Source organism: Triticum dicoccoides, chromosome 6B (genome assembly GCF_002162155.2).
Source record: "Triticum dicoccoides isolate Atlit2015 ecotype Zavitan chromosome 6B, WEW_v2.0, whole genome shotgun sequence".
NCBI classification, from domain to species: Eukaryota; Viridiplantae; Streptophyta; class Magnoliopsida; order Poales; family Poaceae; genus Triticum; species Triticum dicoccoides.
Window position 1 is genome coordinate 557,234,609 of NC_041391.1, and position 12,360 is coordinate 557,246,968.

The window sequence follows — 12,360 nt, forward strand, 5'->3', positions numbered from 1 at the left end:
GTGCCACGCTGGCGTAGGAGGCCATGTATGTAGAGCACTGGCGGTAGCGGAGGCTGGCGGAGGAGCGCGCGAGCGGTGAGCAGCGCATGTAGAGGGAGCGGCAGAAGGAGGAGGAGGAGTGCGTCCCTGTCGCCGCATTGCCTCCGCCGCAGCACACGCTGGAGGAGGCAGCCGCCTTCGGCTGGGCTAGGCCGCCTCCCGTCTTCATCGACCTCACCGGCGGCGATGACGACGGTAAGGGCAAGGTGCGTGCGCGCGCCGACTTTCTTAGTTTTTATTAATGTTTAATCATGTTTTAAGTGGACTTTTGCCAACGGTTGACGAACCACTTATGGTTAATTAAGTTCCTATTATGGTTATTTGTCGCATGTGTTTGTCATTTTCTTTTTTTTATACGCGCGCAAATTTGGGTCGGCCTTTCGTTGGGCGCATCAGCTGACTCATATAAAAAGCGGACGCGCTCGTCCGTCTGGCCGACCCAAACGGGCAAACCGCGCGTCTGTTCGGTCGTCCGGTTGGAGTTGCTCTTACAACTGTTTGATGGAGATCACTTGGCCCAAACATATACTTACCAAGACTATTATATATCACCTGTTATAGAGTTGCTCTGAGGTTGTGCTTTCAACTCACCACAGGCATATACCCACTTACCAAATGCAACTTGATAGAGTAGGAATTTCGTACTCCCTCGCCCCCGTGTCTAGATAGATACGTACATCTGTACCTAAACACATCTAAAACAAGTAATTTGAAATGGAGGTAATAAATTTACCTTCTTGAATTATTTAACGTGATACGGATGTTCTTTAGATTTCACGACCCCATAGTCTAAACTCTGCCAATCCACAGTCCCAAATCCTTATTTGTTTTTTTAAACAAATCTGATTTCAGTCGTGTTATCTGGTCAGCGAGTCAAGCGGCGACCGCTGCATCCTCCTCCTTGGCCCGGGCCGCACCGTCCGGTGACCGCTTCGTCGACCGCCACGTCGCGCCGATCCCACACACCAACTCCACTACGGCCACACCCCACAGCCAACACTGCCACACCAGCAGGCGCTGCAACACAGCAGTGCCGCCACCGACCACCGACCACCGCCCCCTCCCCCTCCTCCGCCATTCCCCTCCCCGAGCGCCGCTCAGCGACGGCCAGCTCCCCGCCCCCTCCCCGACTCCCCCTCGCCCTCGCCCGCCGCCTGCTTTCTCCTTCGCGCGATCTGGTATTTGGTAAGCCTCTCTCCACTGTTCAGGCTGAGATCTGGCGAGGCGACGCTTAGCGTGGGTGAGCGGAGAGTTTCGCGCGAATGTGGGATCCAGGGGGGGACGGTCTCGGCCTGGGAGATGCAGTCGCCGCAGCGGCGGAGTGCTTCTGTTTCTCTCCCCTGGTTCAGATTGCCCGGTGTTCCCGGTGGTTTTAGGAAGCGCTTCCAGTAGTGGAACTGGTGAAAATCTCTGCCATGTTTGCGGTTTTGGATTTGTGCGACCTACGTGATTCGGTCCGTCGCGATGTTCTCGACGCCGCTCCTTCTCGGTCTCCGGCCGCATTGCGCGGGTGGATCCTTTAGGTTTTGGACCGACATTGGCTGTTGAGACTCCCAAATGTATACTGCCTGTTTTGCTTGCTGTGTGGCAGTTATTTATTACGTGGTACAGTTTTGCTTGGGCCATTAGTTGTTGTCTTGTTGAAGTAAAGTAATTAACATTTAACGGAATGCCTGCCAATTTAGGGTGGGCATGTTAAGTTCGGTAGTACTAGCTGGTATGCCCATGTGTGTCTTAGTTTCACCATCTATTTCTTTCTGACTGATTCGAATGCTCAACCGGCAGGTGCCGTTCGATTAAGCATTGGCGTTGGGAAGTTCAGAAGCACATTTCATCATCGCCGTAACCATAAGCTAGACTTCTCTACAATCATATATCCTTGAGCCCTCAACGAAAGGATCCTTCTATTCTGGAATGGACGCTTTGCACGGCCAAACCTCATGTGTATCATTGCTACAAAAACTGCAGGTACATGCTCAGACTGCTCGTTACTTTATAATGACATAAAAAAGCCGATTCTTTCATTTGGCATCTGATTTGAGGGTAAGGTGACATTTCTTCTTTGTTTTCTGTTTTCGGATTTTCAGTTAGTATGGGATGAAGTTGGTGAGAGCGATGAGGACCGCGACAAGGTTCTGTTTCAGCTGGACCAGGAATGCTTGGATGTGTACAAGAGGAAAGTTGATCAGGCACTCAAGTCAAGGGACCTTCTTCTCCAAGCACTGGACTACTCAAAGATGGAGCTAGCCAGGCTCGCTTCTGCCCTTGGAGAGAAATCCATAGCAACAAGTGTAAGTGAAATACATGTCTGCTTTCTTGTAGGCTAATTCAGCCTGACTGTAACTCTGAAGAAATGAGGCATGCTTGACCCACTAGAGTTTTTGGCATTCTCAGTGTGATGTAGCAATGCCTTTTGTGTTCTTTGTTGGACTTGTAGTTCTGCTCTCCCATGCTAGATTACTTTCAGTGCTTACCTTGTTGCTACTTCCCCATAAGTTCAGCTCAGAAGCAGTTGGATCTTACTAGTTACTGGTTTGCTGCATGCCAGATGTCAGATGATACTTTCACATGTTTTCATAATGATTACAAAAGGGTGTAAGATTGATAGGTCTTTATGTTTGCAGCCTGAGAAAACAGCACGAACAATCAAGCAACAGCTTGCTGCTTTAGCTCCAACACTAGAACAACTGGGCAAGCAGAAAAAGGAGAGAATAAATAAATTTGCTGATATAATGTCAAGAATCGAGCAAATAAGGCGTGAGATTGCTGGCAATATCGAGATAGGCCAGCAGGTAACAATACCACAAATTAATGAGGATGACTTGACAGATGAGAAACTTCGGGACTTCCAGTCTCAGCTCCAAGAGCTTGAGAAAAAGAAGGTATGCATTTCTCTGTTTCATTTGCTTTGTGGTAGTGTTTAGTGCTTATTGATTGTCGTATCTTTGGTTTCATGGAGAAGATAAGATACATTTTTCTTGACATTACAGAGGGAGAGGCTGAAGAAGGTACTTGAACATGTGAGTACAGTACAAGATCTCTGTTCTGTATTGAAGATGGAACATTTTAGCATAATAACTGAAGTTCATGACAGTCTAGACGACTCTGTTGGTAAGGACCACAAGAGCATTAGCAATGATACCCTGTCAAAACTTGATAGGACAATAGCTACTCTTAATGAGGACAAAATGCTGAGGCTAAAGAAGGTAAGGCATATGACCACTTATGTGCTTGCCAACTAACAACTACTCTATTTTTACGTTCAGTTTTGTTAATATGTTCAAAATATCATTTCCAGCTTCAAGAGCTTGCCACTCAGCTAAATGATCTATGGGATCTCATGGATACACCAATGGAAGAAAGAAGCTTGTTTGACCATGTTACCTGTAACAGAACAGCGAGTGTTGAGGAAGTCACTGCACCTGGAGCGCTTGCTCTAGACATAATTAATCAAGTGAGATGAATCAATATCATCATTTTATTCCTCTAGTATTCTTGTTTAACCTTCTTCTCCAATATTCAGGCTGAGATCGAGGTTCAAAGATTGGATGAGCTCAAATACAGCAAGATGAAAGAGATAGCTTATAAGAAGCAAACCATGTTAGAAGACATTTATGCTGGTGCTCACATAGTAATAGACACAGCAGCTGCGCATGATAAAATATTTGCGCTGATCGAATCAGGGAACATGGAACCTACAGAATTGATTGCTGATATGGATAGTCAGATACTGAAAGCAAAGGAAGAAGCTCTAAGCAGAAAAGAAATTCTAGATAAAGTTGAGAGATGGATATCTGCATGTGAGGAAGAAAGCTGGCTTGAAGATTATAATCGAGTATGCTAGTTCCTATTCCTAGTAAATCATGTTATCGTGCTTGTTGTATTCTCTGTGAACTGGTGTGGCTAAATTCTCTTCCTGTCTGGAACATTGTTTCTTATAGCAAATTCCTTTTGCAGGATGATAACAGATATAATTCAGGCCGAGGTGCACACCTAAATCTCAAGCGTGCCGAAAAGGCTCGTATTCAAGTTAACAAAATTCCAGGTGCTTTTAACGATGCATAAGCGAATAATAATCGTATGCCGTCTTTTGATGCATTTACTACCAGTCAAGTGTAGAAGAGCTGCTTTGCGGGGAAATGCAGAATAGGCTAATGCTTTTTTCCTTGAATTGTTTTGTTTCCTGTCTGTTTGCTGATGTAAGCATTCTTCTAGGCCTTGTTGAAACTCTGGTGGCCAAGACAACTTCTTGGGAAGAGAATCATGGTCTACCCTTCACATATGATGGCATTCCTCTTCTAGCTATGTTGGACGAGTATGTGATGCTTAGGCAAGAGAAGGAAGAAGAGAAGAGAAAAATGCGGGTTAGTGTTACTTCCTTTATTGTACTCTTGGAATAATTTTAGTGCCAACTGGACATTGAACCTGAATGCAGTTGTGTCCTTCCAGTTATATACTCTTCTCGCTTTCTGTTAAATGCTATGTAAGTTAAAATATGTTGCTTGCTTGCGTTTTTCAGAAGTTAATCTGCCACGCTAGCCAATATGTGTAGTTTATGTCTGCCTCTTTTTCATATTGATTCTCTCTGTCAGTTGTCAGTTCGCCACAATTCTGAATTACTTTGTGTTTGGTTGAAGATATGTGATGTTTGCATATAAACCAACAAGGATGTTGCAGTGATGCTTATTCATGCTTTTGATCAAATGTTGCAACTGCAATCAGCTGTCATAGTTCTGTTCTTTTCACATTCCAGGAACAAAAGCGCTACACTGAGCAGTTACTGAACATCGACCGTGAAGGGCCGTTCGGGACACGTGTCAGTCCCTATAGAGTGGCCAGTGCAAAGAAGGTACCTAGTCCAAAGCCCAACGGCAGCGCGACCAACGGGTCCCCTGCTAGAAGGCTCTCGATGAGCACTCAGCAGAACGAGAGCAAGAGTTCCCGGTCTTCTGGTAAGGATGGTAAGAAAGCTGCTGCTGTGGCGGTGCCGCCACCGAAAACACCAGCTTCCCCGAATGAAGCTGCAACAGCTAAAGAAGATGACGCGTCCATTCAGCACACGGACGCTGATCCAGTCCCTTGTTCACCATGAACTGTTGTGTCCTTGTTCGATTGCCCTTTACTATTTTTGTAGTGATTTCTTGGTAGCTTCAGAACTGGAGTTTGGTTATCTGATGTCGAATCTTGTAATCGATTAGTGGTGGTATCCTAACGTCTGAGTAGTTGTACTAGATGTCTAGCTTTAATACATTCCTTGGAAGTAAAAGAGGCTCTTGCAGGTTTGCGTCGTTTTTACTTATCTGGGTGTACAATTTTGTGGTTGGTAAATTGAGGCTTTTCTTTACTGCACTTGTGTCTGTTTGTTTAGCATCAACTTGCTGCGTTTGGCGTGAAGAACTACAAAACTGGCCCTTTGGCCAGAGTTCAGCACAAAATGAACCCTTTTCATTTTTTTACAATTGCCCTACCTGCATGACACCCGGGCGCCAAGACTACATAACGCCCTGGTCAAAGCCGCCGTACTCGTCAGCGCTGACTGGCACGTTGGCCTGGCCTTGGGCGCATGATGCCGCGGCCCAGGGCGCCATGGTCTGTACCACGACGCCCTGGCCTGGGGCGCCCCGGTCAAAGCCGCCATACTCGTCAGCGCAGACTAGCACGTTGGCCTGGCCTTGGGCGCATGATGCCGCGACCCAGGGCGCCATGGTTTGTACCACGACGCCCTGGCCCGGGGCGCCATACTCCTTCACATATTGCTGCCCGCACCTTCTCCTTTTTGTTTGTTCTTTCTCTCCTCTCTCTGGTTCTTTCCCCACCATGGCGCCCCTCAATTCGCCCCTCCATCTCTCCACTCAAGTGCTGCAGATCTGAGCCAAAGATCGGTGGATTCGGTTGTCCTTCAAATCTTGAAGGTATTCTCCTCCTTTCTCCTCTTTCTATTGGTTGAAATCTTCGCATTTGATTGATTTGGGTGAAACCCTAGTTCATCCTTTTCTTGATATTATCATTGGATTTTGGTGTGATAATGTTAGGGATTAGTGTGAATTAGGATATGTATGGCTTAGGATATGTATGATTTAGGATTTGTATGGAAGTGCTATGAATTTGGTTAGGATATGTACACACATATATGGTGTATGGAAGAATTAGTGTAAAATTAGGAAGGCGGATGGATGGATATTTGCAAATATATGGTGTATGATATTGTAGAAAATTATATGCACATATATGGTGTTTGGAAGAATTAGTGTAGAAATTTTGCACATGTATGGATGTTTTTGCACTAGTGCGGATATTTGCAAATGACAACGGGGCTTAATATATACATTTGTAATTTGCATATGACTTCTCTTATCCATCCATCGTACGATCAATTGCATCGTGGACGGTTCATGGCAGATGAATGAAGGGTTTTTGATCAGCTTCACCTGAGGTCCGGTTCAGTTCATGACAAGATGGAGTATGACGAGCGATACACGGAGTATATCCGGAAGACCGGGCTTCTTCCTTTCATCTCATTAGTGTCTCATTCGATGCCGAAGATGAACCCTTGTGCGATCACGGCGCCCGTTGACCGATGGCGCCCTGGACACATACTTTCCACTTCTATGCTGGGGAGATGACGGTCACTTTGCAGGATGTTTCTCTGATCACTGGACTTCCCATCAAAGGAGAGCCTATTTGTTTTAGCACATATTCTGATGGATGGCGTGAGATTATGGTTGGACTTATAGGGAGGGAGCCGAGGGTGCAAGGAAAGTCCGCCAGTGCAAGTTATCATTGGATTACTGCCAACTTTGGGGTTTGCCTAGTTGATGCGGACGAAGAAACATTGAGCAGTATACCAGGGTATAATTGTGGTATGTAGTTAGTCGGACTCTTTTCTCTGATGGCATTGGCGTGAACGCTTCCTTTATGTGGCGGCGGGGCTCCGGCGGCGGCGGGTGGCGGCGATCGTCGGCGGCGGCGGGCGCGGCTTAGGGTTAGGGTTTCGGCGCGGGGTGGGCTGGTGGGCTGGGGGCTTGGGGGTGGCGGCTTATAAGAGGCCGGCTGGGCGGAGTCCTGGCCGGTTACGGCCCAGAGTCGGTTCGTTTTTTTAAATAATTCCACGTAGAAAATCAAATAAAAGAAATACTAAACGTACTCCAAAAATCATGAAATAAATTTTCCCTATCCTGTAAAAATATAGCGGACAAGGTGAACATTTATTTGGGCCTATAATACAATTTTGAAAAACGCATATTTTCCTAATTCAAATAAAATAGCGATAGAACTCCGAATAAAAATCTTATTTGATTTTAATATCAAATCTCCAATATTTCTTTATTTTGGGAAAGTCATTTTATTCCCTCTCTTTTATTTTTATAAAATAAATATACAAAGAGAAAATAATTAAAATCAATTGATCCTCTTTTCAAAAATTTGAGAAAACTCAACTATGAAAATAACGAAATCCCCAACTCTCTCCGTGGGTCCTTGAGTTGCGTAGAATTTCTAGGATCAAGCCAAAATGCAAATAAAATATGATATGCAATGATGATCTAATGTATAACATTCCAAATTAAAAATTTGGGATGTTACAAACCTACCCCCATTAAGATGAATCTCACACTCAAGATTCGGGTTGGCTAGAGAATAGGTGAGGGTGGTCCTTCCGTAGGTCTTCCTCTCACTGCCAGGTGGCTTCATCCTTGGTATGGTGGCTCCACTGAACTTTGCAGAACTTGATAACCTTGCTGCGTGTGACTCGGCTGGCAAACTCGAGAATCTTGACTGGTTTCTCCTCATAGGTCAAATCGCTATCCAACTGAATCGCTTCCAGTGGCACTGTATCTCTCAGAGGGATATCGGCCATCTCTGCGTGGCACTACTTCAACTAGGAAACGTGGAACACATCATGAACTCCTGACAATCCTTCGGGCAATTCCAACTTGTAAGCAACTTCTCCCATACGCTCCAAAACCTTGTATGGTCCCACAAAACGTGGTGCTAACTTTCCCTTAACTCCAAAATGCTTAACTCCTCGAAGTGGGAACACACAAAGATATCCAACCGAGCCAGACCCAGGAAGAATACGAAGTCCAATTTCCTCTATCCCCGACTTCGTAAACTGTCTCCTTGCGTTTAGAATCCGCATAGCTCTTCTGCCTGGACTGAGCTACCTTTAGCCTATCGCGAATCAGCTTAACCTTCTCTTCAGACTCTTTTATCAAATCTGGTCCAAACAACTGACGGTCTCCAACTTCATCCCACAACAATGGTGTCCTGCACCTCCTTCCATACAAAGCTTCGAAAGGGGCCATCTTCAAACTGGCTTGATAACCGTTGTTGTAAGAAAACTCTGCATATGGCAAATTGTCGTCCCAACTTGATCCATAATCTAGCGCACAAGCTCTCAACATGTCCTCGAGAATCTGATTAACTCCTCAGTCTGTCCATCTGTCTGTGGATGAAAGGCTGTACTAAACTCTAGCCTGGTACCCAAAGTTTCGTGCAACTGATTCCAGAACTTCGAGGTAAAATGGGTTCCTCTGTCTGATACAATGGTCCTCGGAACTCCATGCAGACATACGATCCTGGTCATATATATCTTTGCCAACTTAGCACTGGTGTAAGTGGTCTTCATTGGAATGAAATGGGCTACCTTCATCAAACGATCGACTACAACCCATATCGAGTCATAGCCTGAGCGAGTCCTGGGCAATCCTGTGATAAAAATCCATGCCTAGCTTATCCCACTTCCATTCGGGTATCGGCAATGGCTGTAGCAATCCTGCTGGCTTCTGATGCTCTGCCTTTACTCTCTGACATACATCACAAACTGCTACATACTCCGCAATATCCTTCTTCATTCCGGTCCACCAGAAACTGTCCTTCAAATCCAGATACATCTTGGTATTTCCTGGGTGAATCGAATACGGTGAATCATGGGCCTCCTGCAGAATCAACTTCCTGATCTCCGGGTCATTAGGCACATATACGTGATCCTCAAACCATAGTATCGTGCTCATCCTCACGAAATCCTTTAGCTTTTCCTGTGCTCATCTTCTTCTTTATCTTGGCAACTCTCCTTGTCGGTCTTCTGAGCTTCTCTGATCTTATCCATCAAAGTAGATTGAATCTCTAATGCTGCTACGTAGCCTCTCGGAACTATCTCCAAACATAGCTCGCGAAGATCCTCGGCTAACTCCTTGGGTAACTCTCTGGTCAAGAGGGTGTTGACATGGCTTTTGCGGCTCAACGAATCGGCTACTACATTAGCCTTCCCAGGATGATAGTGCAACCTCATATCATAATCCTTAATGAGCTCCAACCATCTCCTTTGCCCGAGATTTAACTCCTTCTGCGTGAAGATATACTTCAAACTCTTGTGATCCATGTACACCTCACAATGGTTTCCGATGAGAAAATGCCTCCATGTCTTCAACACATGCACAACGGCTGCTAACTCCAAATCATGTGTAGCATAATTCAACTCATGGGGTTTAAGCTATTGTGAGGCATAAGAAACAACTCTTCCCTCCTGCATAAGCACTGCTCCAAGTCCTCGACGAGAAGCGTCGCAATATACTTCATAATCCTTGCGCTGATCTGGCAGAATCAACACCGGTGATGTAGCCAAACGTTTCTTCAACTCCTGGAAGCTGGCCTCACATTCCTCAGTCCATTTGAATTTGGTGTCCTTCTTCAACAACTCCGTCATGGGTTTTGCAATCTTCGAGAAATTCTCAATGAACCTCCGGTAGTATCGCGCGAGTCCAAGAAAACTCCGGATCTCTCCAACCGACATGGGTGCTTACCAATTTGTCACAGTGACAACCTTGGTGGGGTCTACTGCTATTCCTTCTTCTCCACTAGAAGCACTGGTGAGCCCCAAGGTGACGAACTTGGGCGAATATAGCCTTTATCCAGTAACTCCTTAATCTGCCTCTTAATTTCCTCCAAATCCTTTGCGGGCATCCTGTACGGTCTCTTAGATATTGGCCCTGTGCTGGCAAAAGCTCAATAAAAAACTCAATGTCTCTATCCGATGGCATGCCTGGCAACTGATACGTCTCCAACGTATCTATAATTTTTGATTGTTCCATGCTATTATATTACCCCTTTTGGATATTTATGGGCTTTATTTTACACATTTATGTCATTTTTGGGACTATCCTACTAACCGGAGGCCCATCCCGTATTGCTGTTTTTTTGCCTATTTTAGTATTTCGAAGAAAAGGAAATCAAATGGAGTCCAAATGGAATGAAACCTTCGGAAGCGTGATTTTTGGAACGAACGTGATCCAGAGGACTTGGAGTGCAAGTCAAGAAGCAGCCGACGCCTCCACGAGATAGGAGGGCGCGCCCCCCCTATAGGGCGCACCCCCCCTGTCTCGTGGGCCCCTCGGGTGACCACCGACGTACTTCCTCCTATATAAGCCTACGTACCCCGAAAACATCCAGGGAGCCAACAAAACACAATTTCCACCATCGTAACCTTCTGTATCCGCGAGATCTCATCTTGGAGCCTTCGCCGGCGCTCCGCCGGAGGGGGAATCGACCATGGAGGGCTTCTACATCAACACCATAGCCCCTCTGATGAGTTGTGAGTAGTTTACCACAGACCTACGGGTAGTTATTAGCTAGATGACTTCTTCTCTCTTTTTGGATCTCAATACAATGTTCTCCCCCTCTCTTGTGGAGATCTATTCGATGTAAACTCTTTTTGCGGTGTGTTTGTCGAGAACCGATGAATTGTGGGTTTATGACCAAGTTTATCTATGAATAATATTTGAATCTTCTCTGAATTCTTTTATGTATGATTGAGTTATCTTTGCAAGTCTCTTCGAATTATCAGTTTGGTTTGGCCTACTAGATTGATCTTTCTTTCCATGGGAGAAGTGCTTAGCTTTGTGTTCAATCTTGCAGTGTCCTTTCCCAGTGACAGCAGGGGCAGCAAGGCACGTATTGTATTGTTGCCATCGAGGATAAAAAGATGGGGTTTATATCATATTGCTTGAGTTTATCCCTCTACATCATGTCATCTTGCTTAAGGCGTTACTCTGTTCTTATGAACTTAATACTCTAGATGCAGGCAGGAGTCGGTCGATGTGTGGAGTAATAGTAGTAGATGCAGGCAGGAGTCGGTCTACTTGTCACGGACGTGATGCCTATATACATGATCATGCCTAGATAATCTCATAATTATTCGCTTTTCTATCAATTGCTCGACAGTAGTTTGTTCACCCACCGTAATACTTATGCTATCTTGAGAGAAGCCACTAGTGAAACCTATGCCCCCCGGGTCTATCTCTTATCATATTTGCTTCCAATCTACTTTTATTTGCATCTTTACTTTTTGGATCTATATTATTAAATACCAAAAATATATTAATCTTATCATACTATCTCTATTAGATCTCACTTTCGCAAGTGGCCGTAAAGGGATTGACAACCCCTTTATTGCATTGGTTGCTAGTTCTTTGTTTGTTTGTGTAGGTGCGTGGGACTTTTGAGGAGCCTCCTACTGGATTGATACCTTGGTTCTCAAAAACTGAGGGAAATACTTACGCTACTATTGCTACATCACCCTTTCCTCTTCAAGGAAAACCAATGCAAGCTCAAGACGTAGCAAGAAGGATTTCTGGCGCCGTTGCCGGGGAGGTCTTCGCTCAAGTAAGACATACCAAGTACCCATCACAAACTCATCTCCCTCGCATTGACATTATTTGCCATTTGCCTCTCGTTTTCCTCTCCCCCACTTCACACTTGCCGTTTTATTCGCCCTCTCTTTCCCAATCTCCTCCTCTCTTTTTCGCTTGCCTTTTTCTGTTTGCTTATGTGTTGGATTACTTGTTGCCATGGCGCAAGATAATACCAAATTGTGTGATTTCTCGAATACCAATAATAATGATTTCCTTAGTACTCCGATTGCTCCTCTTAATGATGTTGAGTCTTGTGAAATCAATACTGCTCTGCTGAATCTTGTTATGAAAGATCAATTCGCCGACCTTCCTAGCGAAGATGCTGCCACTCATCTAAACAACTTTGTTGATTTGTGTGATATGCAAAAGAAGAAAGATACGGACAATGATATTGTTAAATTGAAGTTATTTCCGTTTTCACTTAGAGATCGTGCTAAAGTTTGGTTTTCGTCTTTGCCTAAAAATAGTATTGATTCTTGGAACAAGTGCAAAGATGCTTTTATCTCTAAGTATTTTCCACCCGCTAAGATTATCACTCTTAGGATATTATGAATTTTGAACAACTTGATCATGAGCATGTTTCCCAATCTTGGGAAAGAATGAAATTGATGATTCGCAATTGCCCCACTCATGG

The 12,360-nt window shown here is 44.9% G+C and overlaps 1 protein-coding gene across 1 annotated transcript; it reads left to right on the forward strand.

The window, feature by feature from the left end:
• The first annotated feature begins 1,081 nt into the window (after window positions 1-1,081).
• On the forward strand, window positions 1,082-5,383 carry LOC119323130 (65-kDa microtubule-associated protein 2-like). The gene is made up of 10 exons (XM_037596709.1): window positions 1,082-1,224; window positions 1,825-2,007; window positions 2,127-2,330; window positions 2,664-2,921; window positions 3,030-3,245; window positions 3,338-3,493; window positions 3,563-3,874; window positions 3,997-4,084; window positions 4,255-4,403; window positions 4,793-5,383. The coding sequence occupies exons 2-10, from the start codon at window positions 1,954-1,956 to the stop codon at window positions 5,129-5,131; spliced, it is 1,776 nt and encodes a 591-aa protein (XP_037452606.1). The 5' UTR covers window positions 1,082-1,224; window positions 1,825-1,953; the 3' UTR covers window positions 5,132-5,383.
• Window positions 5,384-12,360: the final 6,977 nt, after the last annotated feature.